Below are 19,787 nucleotides of genomic sequence, written 5' to 3'. Positions count from 1 at the left end.
CTAAATAATAGGGATATATGTGTGTGAAAAAACAGAAGGGACAGGTAAAGAAGAGGCTACACCTGTGTGCTAACAAGAAAATAAACAAGGAAAATTGTAGCGTTTTTTTTTTAACTCAATCATTAATTTAATATTAAATCTTACTCCCTATGTTCAAAAATATAAATATTTTTAATTAAATTTTACTCTCCAATAAAATAATTACCTACTTTCAAACTAACTCTATCTTTTTATATTTATCTCTATTAAATACTCTATAATAAATATAAAATCACTATCAAAAGGGGCATTTTTAAATTTCAAAAAACTAAAAATGCCTTATATTTTTTAACATTCTATTTCTCAAAAAAATATCTTATATTTTTTAACAGAAGGAGTTACTTAAAATAATTCGGTCCTTGTAATTTCATAAATTCAAGAATTAATAATTATATTTTTTTCAATGAAAAATAACAATATCATTGAATTAATCTCATAAACTTATTCAAAATAAAAAAATTAATTATACCACTCAAAATATAAAATTATAACTTGTTATAAATTTTATACTAGCACATATGAATAATAATATTGATTATTAGGACTCTACCCTCGTAAGAGTACGCAAGCATATAAAATTTGAAAATCAATCACACAAAAAAAAAAAAAAAGTGACTATCAGTAGTCAATATTCATCTTTATATATAGTATGATATATTAACTACATATCAAATAACTAGCAATATAATGTGTGATTTCTTAATATTTTTTTATGATACACATAGTATATTGATTATTGATGATTATGTGTATATTTTTTATTTAAAAATATAAATAATTTTTAAAAAGTTAAATGTTTAAAAATATAAGTAATATTTTTTAATATTTTATTAAGAGTGACTTTATATTTATTTAAAGTATTTAATAAAAATAAATAAAAAAAATAAAATTAATTTAAAATAAATAATTATTTTATTAATAAAAAAATTAATTAAAATATTTTATATTTTTAAATAAAGTAAAAAAATGGTTCCATTTAATTGACGACAAGTGGAGTGGAATTAGTTGATGATTGAAATCATTATAGGGTGGACAAAAATCTCTGGGGATTTGCACTTACTGAAGGGGACCCATTTGATGATGGTGGCTAACTCCTCATGAGTGAGAATCCATCTCATCCTTTGAAGCAAAGCTGTGACTATGAGACAGGAAAGGGTAACGAGGTCATTTCAATAAAGGTCAATCCATCTCATCCTTTGAAGCAAAGCTGAGACTGTGAGACAGGAAAGGGCAACGAGGTCATTTCAATAAAGGTGTTGTCAATCAAACCAAAAGGCTAAAGAAACAAAATCATGTTATTCCCTTTTATTATTATTATTATTATTTATTTTAAACCCATCGTCTTTACATCCTGTCTGCATCAATCACCCTTCAGTGTCAGCCTCTTTCCAATCCAGCAATAAAAAGCTAGTAAAGGACCAAACCCACCTTCCTTCCCACTCAATTCATCAATTATGCCCCCCACTTTCCTTCCTTGGATCTCCCATCTCACATGTTCTCCGTTTAATTTTATTTATAAATTATTTTTATTAACTTCATCGATATTAATATAATAAAAATATAAAAAATAAAAATAAATAAAATTTTAAATATAATTTTTAAATAAAAATAAAAAAAAATCAATGATATAATATTATTTTTCTGTCTTTCTCTCTTCTACTTTTTAAAATAATTTAAAAATTTTAATTTAAAATAAAATAATTTCATCAACAAATAACTTATAAAGTGAATCAGATTATATTTTTAAAAGTAATTTATATATTAAATTAGAGGAATATTTGTCAGTGTCTTTGAAATTTTGTTACTTTCCATTTCTATAGAACAATGCGAAAATGATAATAATAATAACATTTGGTCTTTATAATTTTAATTCAGTTATAATTTAACATGTTATAACTTAATTTTTATATTTTTAATTTAATTGTAATTCAATTTCTAAACTATACATCTTATAATTTAATCTTTATAGTTTTAACTATTTAAATATTAGTCACTATATTTTAAAAAATAAAATTATAAAGATTAAAAATATTTTAAAATTTTAATGTTCATAATATTTGTAAGCAATAAAATGGTTTAGTAATTTAAAAATATTAGTAATAAATTTTAGTATAGTTTTAATCTTCATAATTTTATTTTTAAAAAATATAGATATTAATATTTAAGTTATTGAAACTATAGGTATTAAATTGTAAGCGGTAAAGTTCACGAATTGAGTTATAATCAAGTTAAAACTTCAGAGGTTGAATTATAATGAGTTAAAATTTAAAAGATTAAGTCAAAACTATAAAAGTTAAATGATTAATTTAAAAAAAAAACAATACGTGATTATCATGTGTAAATAATTATACTTGTATGTAAAGTTTATTAATATAGGGTAGCAGAGCTCCTTGAATCTTATTCGACAAACTCTCCCTGGACCAGCAAGATTATTTGCGAATGTGCGTGACTATCATATCAATCTCGCTAATGGAAATCAAAATCAGTAATAAATATGAAAACAATTATATCCTCAAGTGCTAATGGAAGAAACATAACTCAATCAGTGGACTCTTCGCTTTTAAAAATAAATTAGATGGTGTATTAAATGGAGTTTAAAAATTAACTATATTTTTAATATTTTTTATAAATGCTCAGAATTTTTAAAAAGTGAGATTTATTATAAATTTTATATTATGTATTAGTATTTATATATCAATATAAATTCATTAGTCATATACAATTCCTATAAACTAAATAATCCAAAATCTTCTTAAAAATTGAATTACGTGTTTTTAATATTTATAAGCCGAAAAAATATGAAAATACTTCCTCTCATCTTATAATTATAAGGCAAAGTCAAAAAAGCCCTACTCAGTATTCAACATATGGTTCAAAGATGTAATATTTATATTTTTAAAATCTTATCATCCTTTATTGCACCAAAAAGTTGGCATCCTTAAAATTATAAGACATACAGAAAATAAAAAAAATATAAATATAAAGATAACAACCACTGCTCCTTGGAAATTAAAATTATAAAGTAGTTAAGTCTTCTCTGTAATTAAGACGGAGGCAGTGAATATGCATTGCTGAAAATATATGTCAATAACTAGGTAAAATAATTAGAGTTGAGACGTTTTATGAGAGTACCTGTTATTCTATGGAGAATGTAAAGAAAATAAAGACTCAATAAAGATCTTGATTACCTCGAGAGCGAGATGTTTACAACTTATCAGATCCCCTTGTTTTTAAAGAATGTAGAGAAATATGAGAAAGAATGGAGGGTGAGATATCTTAACTTGTGAAGATGAGGATTATATTCACTTATATATATAATTAATTATTTATCTTTAACTTTCCCAGATCCTTTTAATTTAATAAGCTTAAAATTAAAATAATAATTGATAGCTAAAAAGTTAAAAATTATAGGTTAGATTTCCATTCAATAAATTCACCACCTACCTATTATAACCTATACAATATCATAAGGCCAATTGTTTTGCGTTCAAATAATTAATTAATGCAAATTCACATTATTTCAACGTACATGTAAAGCCGAAAGATATTGTTATACCATGAATAGTTTGAATGCAAGGAAATCACTCGCGTTACGGTCTCGCAGTCATAATGAGGAGTCTAATTATAGATAACATGGTAGGTCGTGAATTATTCAAATTTAGGCGCATAGGTGATATAGAAACAACCTACAAGACCTCCTCCTAAAAGAATTCACAGGGTTACCAAAAGCAACCACCACATCACAACCTTTCAAGTAATCTAGGATTTATCAAAACCCAAACAAACCACTTGAAGTAAACCAATACAGTGTTCCTCTATCTACTGTTCTTTTACCCTTCTTCCAATTAACTACTATAACTTCGTCCCCCTCATCAGTGATCAGCCCACCCTTCCGATCTCTCTCTCTCTCTCTCTCACTCATGAATTAAGCAGAGTTGAACACTGTGCTGAAAGCAGATCAGAGTCATTTTCTTGGCTTTCTTCTTCAAAACCGACCGAGCTTCCTCAACTTGATCTCTTCCACATCCTCGTTTCACTGATAAAAAAAAGTGAGTCGGTGTACCAAAACACAAATCATGAACCCTCTTCAAGAATTTGACTTCCCAACCTCAAACGTCACATCTTCATCCTCATCGTCACCCCCATCCGCCACTCTCAGCCGCTACGAGAACCAGAAGCGCCGCGACTGGAACACCTTTGGCCAGTACCTCCGGAACCACCGACCGCCGCTGTCGCTGTCCCGATGCAGTGGCGCCCATGTCCTAGAATTCCTCCGATACCTCGACCAGTTCGGGAAGACCAAGGTTCACAACCAGCTCTGTCCCTTCTTTGGCCACCCAAACCCTCCTGCACCCTGCCCTTGTCCTCTGCGTCAAGCATGGGGCAGCCTCGATGCACTTGTCGGCCGCCTCAGGGCCGCCTTCGAGGAGAACGGAGGGAAGCCGGAGACGAACCCTTTCGGTGCTCGAGCCGTGAGGTTGTATCTTCGCGAAGTGCGTGATTCTCAAGCCAAAGCTAGAGGTATCAGCTACCAGAAGAAGAAACGGAAGCGTCCTCAAGAGCCTCCACCACCATTGCCACCATCTTCGTCAGCAAGTTAGTAAGCAATATTGACCGATTTTAAACAATTTCAGTACTCTAGTCGATCGCAATTCACAAGCCTTTTACTCGTTATACTCCACGAATTTTTGCGCCCCTCGACACTTTGAAAACGGGATACGATTGTGACATTCGTACAATATGCGAGATATTAGGGCTTCAAAATATTGCGCCTAAATACATATTGTATTGTGTTGTAATGTGATGTTTATGTATCATGTGGTATCCTATGCATGTATCTGTGTGTTCCAGTGGCTCTGCTCATGAGGTTGCTTCTGAGGTTATTGTGGCTAGCTAATGGCTATATACGTAAGTTTTTGCTTACATCATTGCTTATCCTTTATTAGCTTGCTTTCAAGTGTTTCTTTACTTTCCATTCTCTCTGCTTTTCATCCATATATGTGGGTGGGTGTTGGGGTGGGTGTGTTTGCTTGTGCAATAGTTCTGGATGCTTTTGTAGCTTCCTGAGAATCCACATCACCTATACTATTAAGGAACACATATATAGTTTGCTTAGTTCATTGTGCACTGAAATACAATGAAGCTACAGAAAGATATAATTATGCAATTTAAGTGGTAGATGAGTAATCTATTATCTATTATTATTTAAGAGGATGTAACTTATCTCACATTTAATTTCTAAATGGGGCCAGGCGCCCTGAAATTTGACATGTTAATAATCAGGTTCTTGTGTAAAAGCATGAATAGTGAAATTTTATTTAAAAAAAACTCAAATATATCACATGAAGTTTCAAAAAAGAAAAATATACATTTGAGGAATGATGATGGCTTGATTCATGACGTCGAAAATATGTGTCCGTATTAACTATTGTATATTGAGCAGCTCCTTCTATTGTTTATTTGGTTACATAATTGCAATCTGTGTCGATATATAATTTGGGTTGGCTTCGCTTGATTCCCCGTTGAGGCAATTGATTTCATCAGATTCCATGCATGGATTGCTTTACATGTGTGCTTGCTTATCATTCTTCCGATTAGGGAAAAAACAACTCATCAAAATGAACACCAGGCAGAGACTAGCTTCATGATTCACGGACATGTATAGTTTGTTTCCAAAAGAAAAGAAAGAGAAAAAGAGAGAATGGGAGTGACGATCCTGGAGAATGTAAATTTACAGAAGAAAAGAAAGACTAGACAATGCAGTTCAAAGGGTGATGTGATTGTGGTCAGGTTCTTGAAGTTTGTGTTGCCAATGTGTGTGTGTGTAGCATATAGATAAAGCCTTTCTGTCTGGGATTCTGACATCTACTTCAGCGGGAGTTTAGAGTCAGCACGCAAGCACCTTAATAATCCCATAGATACGGTGCTTCCTTTCATCAATGCTTATTAGCACGGAATTATGACCGCTCTCATAACCCTTGTTGTATCATACTCTTAAATAGAAATATGCATGACAAGGGACATGACATTAGAGGTTCCAAGTACTAAAATGTATTATGCATGGTTTTTTTAAAGTATATTAAAAATATGCCCAACATAGTTTGAAATAAATATATGATAATAGAATCCTTGACCATGCTCTTTATTTCTGCAAGTTATGTATGGTTTAGTTTTACTAGCTAATAAGAGTTTGACTAACTTGTTTATGAGAGTCGATCACGACTGTTTTTTTTTTATCGTACCATTTTGATCACTCAATATTTCTTATTCATAGTATTCAAAGAGAAAGACTCTTAAGTATTTAGTTTTATATACTAAATATATTATTATTATCGGATCAAATTAAGATAAATGGATTTTAACTTGTTCATAATATTAAGAGATTGTTATAGAATAGATAAGATATAAAAGATCTACATGTTTTAATTTAATTAAAAATTAAAAATAAACACGTTGTTACGCATGCTTTTGAAAATAATTGAGACTTATTTCCCACATGAGCAGATCGATTTTCACTGTCTATATCTCAGTCAACTTTTCTAGTTCTGTAGATTGAGCAAGCAAGCAATCGGTTTTTGTTGGACATCAATTAATTGGCCGACTTACGGCGCCCTAACTCGTACGTGTAGCTATAGAAAGGTGTGACCGTCCTTCCCTATATGTATATCTCTTATCCAAATTAAATTAAATGCTTCCTCTGACTCCAAACACAGCAAACCAAACCAACCTATGTGTGCCAATTTAAAACTCAGTACTACTCTATCCTCTCGAAACAAGGTCACAAGCTATAACTTGTAATAGTTGCAACATCATAGAATTTCAAAGCCGTTTGACGATAAGTCGCTTGATTTGCAGATTAAGGACATTGTTTATGGATTTGCGTTCGAGGTTGAAGGATGACTTCGGACGTTAATCAAGCCTCCCCCCCCCCTTTTAAAGCCAAAGAAAGACCTAAATCAAAAACTAAAAATATCATGCCCATGGCATGGTAATTCACAAATAAAACCTGATTATCGATAAGATTTATATATATATATATATAGCTGTCAGCTGATATTCAGAGGAGGTTCAGTCATGTTCCTAAACTGTGTTTAATTATATTATGAGCAAATTGCGCGAGTTGATCAATTAGCATAAATATTAACTTTTTTTTTTAAGTGTGTGGTTATATATGATATGATCTACCAATCATTCATAAGAAGTTTCCTCATGTACTGTTCACTAGTAATATCAAAAGTAGAGTGCCCTCTACCATGGAGAGCCAAAAATGAGACTCAAGGCCGCTATAGAGTCAATAAACATTATAATTTCCCTGCTTCTTAGAAGTCGATCGACAAGAGATGACTTGCCCCACATTTTTTGCATGCAGGTTTATTTAATCCAACAATGTAAAACACGAGACTAGCTAAAAAGGAAATTACATGATAGATTCATATTTAAATTTACTGCGCATAAATATATATGGAAAAATTTCAGTGAGACCCTTGACCCAACCTAATTGCAATTAAACTCTCCAAAGTTTTAAAATTTTAATATACATGGGGAGGATTGAAATGAAATTAAAAAACTAATTAAAATAACCTTATTGTTCCTAGTAAAATAAATGATTGATATATGTGAAAAATAAACAAGTGACATATGAAAAATGAACAATTAACTTGGGTAGAATTTACAATTATTATTAATAGTATAACACCACTATGAATATAAATAAGTAAAGTTAGGCGCAAAAATAATTCTTATAAGGAAAAAAAATAATTAACTTAGGTGAAATAAAAGTTATAAATTTATAACAATATTATGCTATTAATGAGAGCTACAAATTTTACTAACGTCAATTGTTTCATTTATTTTCATGCATGAGTTATGCATTCGCATAGTTTTATCAAGGACAATAAAATTATTTTACTAAGCTCTTTAATTTTATTTCAATCCTCCATTTGTGCAGTAAAATTTTATAATTTTAAGAGTTTTGATTAAAATTAAATTACTCCAAGGGATCTTCGCTAAAAATTTTCTCAATACACACACACATCAGAGGACCCAATGCTAGCCATTATAAATGGGAGCTACAAGTGCTGAGACGTTTACTGCATTCCTTAGACAAAGAAATAATTTGTTAAAGTATACTCCCTCGAATCTTACTCTTTAATAAAACAGTTATTTTTTAATTAACCCTATTTTTTTATATTTATTTCTATTAAACACACTATAATAAATATAAATTTATTATCAATAGGGACACTCCTAAAAAAAATAATGATTATAATTTAAAAAATTAAAAATACCTTATATTTTTTAATATTTAATTTTTTAAAAATATATTATATTTTTAAATAAAAGGAATATATGCTACTACTTTTTTAGTGGGTTTGCTGGAGAAAATTTTCTTTTATTTTAGGAACTTATGAATTAAGATGTCGTCATCGTATATAGTTCTATCTGTCTCAGGTAATTGCCATGTGGGGTCGTATCAAGGCTTTCATTTTGTAACTGCTTTTATACTTGCATCTTATTTTAGCTAGTTACTCTCTCCTCTGTATTATAATATAAATTATTTTTTAAAAGTTTTACTTAATTTAAAATATAAAGTATTTCATATAATTTATATATTTTTTAATTAAATTCTTACTTTATTGAGTAATTAATAAAAATATTTTAAATAAATTAAATGTTATATTTATTACATTCAAAAGCGCAAAAAGACGCAGAAATTTTTAGAAAAGCAATATCTCAACTAGCTTTTTTAAAAAATATAAATTAGTTAACAATGACTTATATTATGATTTAGATAGAGTAATTAATAACTTTTTATTATTAAATCAAAATATAGCAAAAATTTTCAATGTAACTATGATGAAGTTTGAAAGAAAGAGAATATTTTATATTTCATAAAAAAACATAAAACAAGCAAAAATATTAAAAGGAAAAATTTTAATAAATTTATAAATCTTTACCTTAGAGGATTTAAATCTTTATTTTAAAATAAATAATAGATATAAACAATTTACTTGTGTCAATTTGATGGGAAAAAAATCTCAGTGTTTGTATTTAAAAAGCAAGAATATTTTATTTTTGCCAATCAATCAAGGTAGTTGAGCGTTTTGACAAACAACTCTGGTGAAGAAATCTTTGTTAGCCAAGCAGGTTTAGAGAATTATGAATGCTGATGGGGGCTTCGTGATGTCTACTACTCTGAAGGTCAAATATATAAATCTTAATTCGTCATCCATCATCAAAAATCCTTACAATTTTTCTTGGTTGTGGAAAGGAGTATGCTCTTATGCTAACCTGAAAACATCTATCTTGCAATGAAGAGTGGGCTTTGCGCAAATATATCTCTACAAGGTCCCCTTTTGGTTTCAACTAACTTCTTCCTCCACTTCTCCTCCTCTTCCCGCTCTAATCCTACTTCATTTCATGTACATGATCTCATTCTATACCATTTTGGTGGCTAGTCTATTAGAGAATAGAAATCACAACTTATTCACTCTCTTTATGACCAAAGGAAATTAGATTTAATCCTTAATACTCCCCTCTCCTTTAGCCAACAAAAGGATTGACTATGCTAGACTGAATTAAGCTCAAGGTGAGTATTTTGTTAAAAAAGGCTTCAAATTGCTAAATGTTCGGCAAAGAAAGAAATTTTAGCTTATGGATGAATTTCCCTTGCAAGAAATCCCTTCAACAACTATACTTTCCTCTATAACACATTTTATTTGTGTGGAAATTACTTTAATAGAACTCTCCAAACCAGTGACATTCTTAGAGACCATCATCTTGATAATACCAATTTGTGTCCTTTTGGTTTTCAATGTGATGAAACTATCGATCCTGTTTTTGCTCACCATGCTTTGGCCCATTCCCTTTGGTTTTGGAGGTTTGGATATCCAAACTTCTGCTTTCCCGAATCCTAGTTTAATCAATTGGTTAATGTCTACTTTCAAGCAACTTTATAAGGATTTACATTTTGACTCAATTTGTCATATCATCATCTTATCAAATCGAATGTGGTTGTTGAGGAACTCTATCATCCATCAAAGTTCAGTTCCAATCTCTTATCTTTTATTGAAAGATTTCAAGAGTTAGTGCTACTTTCTTTGTCATATTTTCCCCTAGTCTTCTTCTGCGACATCAAGGTCTTTGTCTTCGTCAAGTTCATGTCTAGGTTAATCTCAATCCAATTTTCTACCTACTTGTGAGTTGTGGACAATTTGGTTCAAGAAACTCAACAAGGATAGAAAGTCTCTCTGCTTCATTGCAATATGTTTCAACTCTCAATTCATCAATGGTAAGCTACTAATGAAACAGTCCCAAGATGCATCCCAGTTTCTGTTCATCTGTTTAAGGGCAATCTTTGGTGAATTAAATCATTCAGCAGTCAACATGATCTTCTCGATATTACGGTGCAAGTTAAGAGTATCATAAGCAATTTTTTACTCCAATATCATTCTAAGACGCAGTTCCAACATTATCACCTTGGACATGAATAATTTGTTTCATTAGTTTCAACACCATCAATTGCAAGTAATTCAAGAGGATTTCTTTTACTCTGTATTTGATTTTTCTTTCTGGTTGTTTTGCAATGCTTTGGTCTAATATCATTTTCATGTACATTACGTTTCTTAATGTTTGTCTTAATATTACAAAAAGATTTTGATCACAAATAAATATATTGAATACGTAGGATCAAATATATAAATATTTTTAATATATTGCATTGTATAAAAAAATTGCACATTATAAATTAATGTCTTTTTAATAATTGTACATTCAAAAATATTTTTCAAATTTATTATATATAATACAAACAACTTTTAATTTCTTAAATTCACTTTTTTTAAAAAATATATTTAAATATAAATTTTATTACAACAATTGAATTTTATTAAATTAAATTTTGTCAAATAAATTTTTTTAATCAAATTATCAATGAATTTTTAATAAACTATAGCCAACTAAAAACTAAACGTACAATTAACGGAGAGGATATTGCCAAAAAGAATCTATGATCCAAATAATTTCATTGTTTAGTCCTTCTTAGAGATTTTCCCCTTAAACTATCGTATTAAGCTATTTTATTTTTTAAGAGTAGTATTAGAGATTTTCCAAAGTATTTCCTCTTGTCATCTATATTAGTCATGTTTTAGAAAAAAATCGGTAATCTTTTATATTTTGAATATTAATTAAGTTTTTTAATACATTCTCTCTTCCAATATTTTAGAAATACATTTAATTATGAGAATTTTTTGTCAATATTCATAATTTTTTTAAAAAAATATCTTCAAACAAAATTCAATCCTTAATTATCTCTCATTGTTGGGATAAGATAGAGGCAAAAATAATTAAACACGGCCTCGTTCTGGTACTTAAGTGCAATTTTGCCTCTTTCTTTTTTAATATCAGCGTGCCGACAGCCGTACCATGAAATTGCGAAGGTGATCACTGTTAGAGATGGAGATTTCCCCAATTGTTGAGTAGCATCCCACTAATTGAATGGAATCACAATGGCAATGCCAGCTTAATCAATGGTCAATTTGCTTCGTCCTTTATTGACAATCAACGCGTAGAGACGGACCACCTTAAAGCTTAAATTAACGACCTCGACGAGCCTCAGTGTGCCACGCAAGCGGGAGTACCTAGTTTGAGTTCCTAGTCCCCTCTTTCTGTGTCACTACCCGAAATAGTATATTTTTATAGCACACTCTGTCTCTCAGATCTGATCTTCATCTGCCTTCATTCCTTCTCATTCCATATCACTCACGGCTTTCATAAAACTTTGGATTCGTTTCTGTCATCACACCTACTTAGATTTCGATCTGAATCCAGTATGCTTTCCTCTTGAACTATGTTTTATTTGCTCTCGCCTTGCTCTTTGTATGTTGGTTTTATGCATTTTTTTTTGCCGGATCTGGATGAGTTCGCAATGCGGGTTTGTTTGATTCAATTGTTTTAGTGCCCTTGGAAATGGTTGCAATTGAAATTCATCGCACCCAATATTATAGTTTGGCCCATCTTGTTGCATCTCTCAATTGGGAATCATCATTGAGTTTATTCCGTTTTAATGCAAATTTTGTTTTCCATTGCACCAGATCTGGCAGCCCCATGTAATTTATATGATTTGTAGTTGACACAAAGTTCATTATTACTAGATATAAATCAACTGCGCTGTTCAGAATCGAATGAGTTCTTATGGGCTTTTATCTCGCAATAACTTCTTGCTTCTTTTCACCTTCATGGATTTTTTTATCAATTATTTTCATTGGTTTGGTCTTAATTGCAGTTGCGGATGGCTTTGTGATTTGTTAACATTACTGTTATCGTTATGTTCTTTAATTATCTTTATTATTTTCCCTCCTGGAAAATGGAATTTTTAAGTTCATGGAGTTTCACTGGAAACTAGGAATTCAACCTTTTGAATGGAGTTGTAAGTGTAACGCGCTGTTCGGAATTGCAATAGCTTTAATCACACTCCCTTCTGGTCACTTTTCCTGGCCAATTAGAATACAAGCAGGAAATGAAATTCTGGCCAGATGGGAACCAGAGGCTTTCATTCTTTCCTTCTCTTTTATTTCCCCCTTAAATCCCTAAATCTTCTAATGATGCTTGCCTTGGTTACTGATTACACTATTAACATGGTACTAACAGAGTAGCACTAGTCTTAATTTTCCATGTTGAAAAAGCATATCAATGTCTGAATTCACGGTGGCAAACCTTTTTCTTTTAAAATCTGTAATTCATGCAGATCCACAGCAGAGGAATGAATTTCTGAATTTTTTGTGCTGAAATCTTCTCCCTTCTTTCTTTTTTTTGCAGGTTGTTCTTTAATTCTGCTTGTCATATTTGCAAGATCTTGTCTGAAGCTGAACTATGATATTCAATAAAAAAAAATTTGGTTGATAATTCTGGAGGGAAATTCCTATGGTAAATTTGACATTGAATCTGTTGAGACACAAGGTCTTGGCTGCCATCATATATAGCATATAACTAAACAGCAAAAAGTTAAATTTTGATTTGCACCACACTTAATAAATAAATGTCGAGGGGGAGATCTGATGGATCGCAAAAGAAGCATTTAGTTGCTTCCATTTGTGCTGTAGCAATATTTCTTGGCTTCCTGTATGTGTATTATGGATCCAAAAGTACAGGAACATCTGCTCTTGAATATGGGAGTAAATCGTTAAAACGACTTGGGTCATCATATTTAAGTGCTGATGACGATGCCATCAGCAAGCAAGATGATTCTTCATCAAGTTTTGGGCAGGGAGAGTCAGAGGTTGATATCGTGCCTAAGAGTTTCCCTGTAAGTTCCTCTGTCATGGTGATAATTAGGCACCTAAACTGTATGGTTCTCAAAATAACCTTATGTCCATTATAATCTTTGTATTTAATATAAACAGTCTTTAGCAAAAAAAAAAAGAAAGAAAGAAAGAAAGAAATGAATAAAAGCAATTGGTAAAGAATTCTCATGATTTGTTTTTCATTCCAATGCTTCTGGTTGTGAAGGTTTGTGATGATCGTCATTCGGAGTTGATTCCCTGTTTAGACAGAAACCTTATCTATCAAATGAGATTGAAGCTGGACCTCTCTGTGATGGAACACTATGAGAGACATTGCCCTCCTTCAGAAAGGCGGTTCAACTGCTTGATTCCTCCTCCACCAGGATATAAGGTTAATCTTATTTCAGAGTTGAAGCAATGTTCTGTGTATATATATATATATATTATCCTCATCAATAGTTGTCTTATTTTTTGCCAGTGTTATATCTGTTGCTGTTATTTTTTTGATGTCGCAGGTCCCTATCAAGTGGCCACAAAGCAGAGATGAGGTGTGGAAAGCAAATATACCTCATACTCACCTTGCACATGAGAAGTCTGACCAAAACTGGATGGTTGTAAAAGGTGAAAAGATAGTGTTTCCTGGTGGAGGGACCCATTTTCACTATGGAGCCGATAAGTACATTGCAGCAATTGCTAATGTAAGGTTGCATGTGGCTTTAATGGCCACGCCTGTAGGAAAAAGTGAAAACATGAATGTTCTTTTTTGGGTTCACAAGCTTCTGTGTTTATGTATTATACAAGTTTGTGCGCGCGCATGTGACTGTGACTGTGTGTGTTATATGTACATCTATTTATAGATGTAAATGTGTCAACGGGCATATAACTTACAACTTACATAAGACTGCATAGTCTTTGGTGCCCTATTTGACTGTGCTGAATTTCATTTATGCATTCCATAGAGGAGTATCTTACATTGAGTTTGCACTTTCCAGATGCTCAACTTTTCAAACAACATACTTAATAATGATGGAAATTTGCGGACAGTGCTTGATGTTGGCTGTGGTGTTGCAAGCTTTGGAGGATATCTTCTTTCATCTGATATCATTGCAATGTCCTTGGCACCCAATGATGTGCATCAAAATCAAATTCAATTTGCCTTAGAAAGAGGAATCCCTGCATATCTTGGTGTCTTGGGAACAAAGAGACTCCCTTACCCAAGTAGATCTTTTGAACTTGCTCATTGTTCTCGATGTAGGATTGATTGGCTTCAAAGAGATGGCATACTACTACTTGAACTTGACCGGTTGCTTAGGCCGGGAGGTTATTTTGCATACTCATCTCCAGAAGCCTATGCACAAGATGAAGAGGATCTAAGGATATGGAGAGAAATGAGTGACCTTGTGGGACGCATGTGTTGGAGAATAGCTGCGAAAAGGAACCAAACTGTCATTTGGCAAAAGCCTTTGTCAAATGATTGCTATATGGAAAGAGAACCTGGTACTCGCCCTCCACTCTGCCAGTCTGATGATGATCCAGATGCAGTGTGGAATGTGAATATGGAAGCGTGCATTACACCTTACTCTGATCGTGAGTACCTTTTTCTTTTGCTATCTGATGCCTTTTTCAGTTTTTGGTGACTATTTATATCTTGGTAACTAAAACTTAATTAATAGTTGTTTATTTAGTAGTTTGCCATTATTTTTCACTGGGGTAGAAATGTACAACAGAAACTAAGAACAAAAAGGAAGTTAAAAATATCCAAGAATTAGTATGTCATAATTATCAAGGGGTAATCTCCTAAAGTCACTGCAAGCCTATCCTTCAGAATATGAATGAAATAAATGTGGGTTGCCTGGAGACTTAGATTCTGCATCTACTGCCACCTGGCAGAGAAACCTTAGATTATTAGTTCTTTTTAAACAGCTGATGATCATTTTGGTAAAATTTGATTATCATTCCCTCCTTGAATCAGGTTCGAGATCAACATGTTCAGCACTCACCAGATGAGTTGACAGTTAATTGATAATTATGATAAGAGAGGGAGATGCTATGGAAAATCATAATTGGTTGTACAGAGAATGACCAAAGAATAAAATGTTTAGTTTTATGCCTTGCTTGATTAATTGGGGGACGTTTTACGTTCAGGCCAAAAAAAAAAAAAAGATCAACTTCTTTCAGGCGCACATGGCAAAGTAGTGGGTAGTTCTTTTATCTTAGCCTAAGGAAAAATAGGGATACATGTTAGTAAAACGAAGCATGCTGTGCATTTTCACTGCTTAAGTCTGCTATTACAGTGCTCATTAAATGATCTTCTTGTACTATATCCTCCATTCATGACCTGATTTGGTTTGTCAATAATGACTTCACCTGAAAGTCATTATTAAGTGCATCTGGCCTGGATATAAGCTGCTAAAATCATCGTATATACTTTTAAGTCTATATAAAACAATTATTTTTAGAAGATCTAGCCTTGGGTTGTTGACTTTAAAGTGGGCTTGAAATCTTTATCTACTGAAACTTTTGTTGGCTTTATCAGATGACCACAAAGTCCAGGGCAGTGGATTGGCTCCATGGCCTGAAAGACTGACTAGTCCTCCTCCTAGACTAGCTGACTTTGGCTATGCAAGTGAAATGTTTCTAAAGGACACGGTAATTTAGAGTTATATGCTTTTTACTTGTGAGATATTGGAAGTTACTCTCTTAAATGATCAGATTGATAATAACACTGAGTTTTCATTTTGCCATGTAATAGGAACTATGGCGAAGGAGAGTTGAAAAGTATTGGAGTATCCTGAGCCCAAAACTCACGTCAAACACAATAAGGAATGTGATGGACATGAAGGCAAACATGGGGTCATTTGCAGCTGCTCTTAAAGGCAAGGACGTTTGGGTGATGAATGTTGTGCCTCCAAATGGACCAAACACACTGAAGATTATATATGACAGAGGCCTGATAGGCTCTCTCCATGACTGGTACGGAGATCAGTTTGCCTGAATTTTGTATTTTTATTTTTATTTTCGTAACACCGTAGCATGCCTTTTTAGTCATATATTTTGTTTTACCCCTTGAAGCATCTGATCTTAACGTCAATGCCTGATTATTGCAAGACAACTCGTATTCATTAATCATTATAAAATGCGGGAGATAGCCAAGAAAGATATTTTTACTTGCTGGAATCTGTAGGCTATTCATGATTCTATTCCTGTTCACTAGCAATTTCTAGTTTGTCTAGATTCAGATTGAAGTATATTTCATTGACTTGATCCACGTTTACTGAATATATCTTGGCAGGTGTGAAGCATATTCAACTTACCCCCGGACTTATGATTTACTTCATGCATGGACTGTCTTTTCTGACCTCGAAAAGAGGGATTGCAGTCCAGAAGATCTATTACTTGAGATGGACCGCATGCTTAGGCCGACCGGTTTTGTAATCATCCACGATAAACAACCTGTGATTGACTTTATAAAGAAATACCTACCAGCATTGCACTGGGAAGCAGTTGAAACTGCTGATTCCAGTTCTGAGTCTGACCAGGACGGAGATGAAGTTATTTTTGTCATCCAAAAGAAATTGTGGCTGACAAGCGAAAGCTTTAGGGATACGGAATAGGATAGGACCGCGGATTCCTCATTTAATCTGTCTTATATATTCTCCGCTGCTAAAAGGGACCAATAAGTATACCTCTAGTGGTAAAGCAGTGAACAGTTTTATTCCGTAGTATTTTACTTAACGTTCACATTATTTCCTTGTATGCCATTTGTTTGCTTATATTTTTCGTTGCTCATTTTTGTGATAATGATTCAAGTTACTTCACCATCAAGGCGAGATAGATTTGGTGATAGAATGCGAGAATTTGTGGCATCTAAGTTACATTTATTTATGCACTTTCCCTGCCTTCATGTTTATTCTTCTTACAAGTATTCTCTAATTTTATTCAAAACACTGTTAGGTGCCTCTTCCATAGAATTTAAATTTCAGGTCATGTTTGGTATATCAGAATTGTGAAAAGGGAAATGAAATTGGACATGAAATTCTTCGGTTGGCTTGTTTGGTATACCAGAATTGTTTTCTTGAAGGAATCTTATTCCATCAAAATTGATGGAATCCAATTCCATTGTAGGGACTATAGAATCCACCAACTCAACATGGAATTGGCTTATGTGTCATTAAAAAAATAAAATAAAAGGTATTTTGAGCTTTAAAAGTATATTCTTTATTTTTTTATTGTTAAGTTTTTCATTAAAAAAATAAAATAAAGGGTATTTTGATTTTTTATATTTTAAATATATATATTATTAAAATTATATAATGATTCCATCTTCACACCAAACACACTTTTAAAATCAATTCAACTTTGATTTCGATTTCGATTCTAATTTCAATTTCAATTTCGATTCTATCAAAAACTCTTCTATCATACCAAATGAGGTTTTAGTTCATTACATTGTATTTGGTTATCTTCATGTTTCTGTTGTAACTTTTTCTTCACCAGCTTTAGCTCAAAGTCTTAAAACCTAACTGGGGAATATAGGCCCACTGATGACCAAATCTACTAATAAAAAGTCTGGATTTGGATTGGGCTAAGTTTGCTGACTCAAATGTCAAGTCCAAGTTAACCCATGGCTTGGTCCAATCATTGAACAGTTCTGGCTTAGAGCCTACAAGAATATGAGAAAGTTCAGACCCAAAAAAAGAAACTTAATTGTGAATTAAAAAATATATATTTTTCATATGAGAGAGAGAGAGAGAGAGAGAGAGAGAGAGAGAGAGAGGAAAATTTGCGTAACTTAAAGATGGAGCTTAAAACAAATGGTGTCCTGTTGGATCTTACCTCCGAACAGATATTTTAGGATTTTAAAGGGCTTGCGAAGGTGACTGTCCTTTTGAGACATTTGGCTTCAGTTTGATCCTCACAATTTTGGTGACTTCCGTTTGGTGTTCCGGCCGCCGGGCCAAGGGGGGGTTGTTGAGTCTGAGATTTTGTTTTCTCTGTCTTTCTTGTTTCTTCATATCATCATCTTCAACTTAACAAAGTCTGTTTTTTTTCTTTTTCTTTTTTTTTTTTCCTTTTAGGTAAAGAACAGCGTGGTCCCAAATTCTTATTGGAGGTACAACTTTGGGCCAGGTTCTATGTTTTGTGTGCTTCCTTTTGAAGCTTGACCAGATGTTTCACCATAACGATATCAATCGGCTGCGTTTGAATCATAGTTATAAAGTCGAATTATTTTGCCTCTTGTTCTTGATGTTTTTTTCAACCGAATCTAGGTGAGATAAAAAAAAAAATTGCCCCTCAACTATGAGACAGAGAGAACTGACCATGGGACCTGATGATTTAACAACATCATTCCGTTGGTGATGTTGGAGACCTAGAACTAAGTCTCTATCCACTACTTAAATTACTCGAATTTAGGATCAGAACTACAAAATAACAAATAATATCTTCATATTCAAAGGAGAAAAAAAAGAAATCTCAGTTTCATAATTGGTTTCCTGATGTGTGCGGGAAGCTTGTCTTCGGTGGAATAATATGTTTGTCATCTTCTTTTACTCTTCATTCCGTTGGAGGTTTTTGGATTTCCAGTGCGACGAATTTTTTATTCTGATTGCAGACCTTATAGATTACCCACTCAATTAATAATATACGGAGATTTGGCATTAGAACTTGTCTCTTTCTTCTTTTTTCTGGGTTTATGTGAGAATTGAGAAGCATGGTAAGCATCGATCGGTTTACTTTTGTATATGAAATTTATTTCAATTTTAAATTGAGCTGATGTCATGTTAACTGTTCGTTAATTGACTTGACGCGGAGCTCCTCTTTTTCGCGGGGACAGAGTGGTTATCCACTAAAATTCATACTCATTAGTCATAAGCAAAGAAAATTATTTTGCGCGCTCGTTGAGAAGTGTATCACACTATTTATTAATTAATAGAAAGATAAAAGAGCGTGAATTTGGCGTCAGTACCTTTTTCTAACAGCAAAGTATACTCGTTGGCCAAAAAAAAAAACAGAAAATTATACTCATTTTTTAAGTTGCTTGAAATAAATTTAATTCTTCTTAAACAACGTCAGAGACGGAACCTTAGAAGTGAATATTGCGAGAGAGGTATTTTTTATATAATTTTCTAACTACATCATATTCAAACATTGTTAGACTCAATTGAAAAGTCATTCTCTCAAAAATATTTTTTTACATTTATACATGAATTCAAACCTAATACTTTATGTTTAAACGATCATAACTCATTCTGCTAGGACATTAGTATAGGTGTCCTAATTAAACCTAAAAATATTTAAATCTAATAGTGCATAATACAAATTATTATATAAAAATAGGTTAATCGAGTTTAAAATTTAACATGAATATCTTGTGTAAATTCCTTGTAGATCAGCACTTCAAGATTATGTATAAACGACCGGATATCGGTAATCGTATATACACACAAATGCACAAAGACACATTTG

General features: G+C 32.3%; 2 protein-coding genes across 2 annotated transcripts; both read left to right on the top strand.

The window, feature by feature from the left end:
• Nucleotides 1-3,919: 3,919 nt before the first annotated feature.
• On the top strand, nt 3,920-4,962 carry LOC129309778 (protein LIGHT-DEPENDENT SHORT HYPOCOTYLS 4). Its single transcript, XM_054951492.1, has one exon. The coding sequence runs from the start codon at nt 4,116-4,118 to the stop codon at nt 4,638-4,640; it is 525 nt and encodes a 174-aa protein (XP_054807467.1). The 5' UTR covers nt 3,920-4,115; the 3' UTR covers nt 4,641-4,962.
• Nucleotides 4,963-11,661: 6,699 nt separating this feature from the next.
• Nucleotides 11,662-17,229, top strand: LOC129309066 (probable methyltransferase PMT3). Its single transcript, XM_054950412.1, has 8 exons — nt 11,662-11,867; nt 12,856-13,342; nt 13,546-13,710; nt 13,835-14,017; nt 14,312-14,906; nt 15,856-15,968; nt 16,072-16,292; nt 16,612-17,229. Exons 2-8 carry the CDS (start codon nt 13,076-13,078, stop codon nt 16,931-16,933), a joined length of 1,866 nt encoding a protein of 621 aa, XP_054806387.1. The 5' UTR covers nt 11,662-11,867; nt 12,856-13,075; the 3' UTR covers nt 16,934-17,229.
• The last annotated feature ends 2,558 nt before the right edge of the window (nt 17,230-19,787 follow it).

This window comes from Prosopis cineraria, unplaced genomic scaffold, assembly GCF_029017545.1.
Source record: "Prosopis cineraria cultivar Desert tree isolate PC_DT_omini unplaced genomic scaffold, ASM2901754v1 PC4, whole genome shotgun sequence".
Classification (NCBI taxonomy): domain Eukaryota; kingdom Viridiplantae; phylum Streptophyta; class Magnoliopsida; order Fabales; family Fabaceae; genus Prosopis; species Prosopis cineraria.
This window is presented reverse-complemented; position numbering and strand designations above follow the sequence as displayed.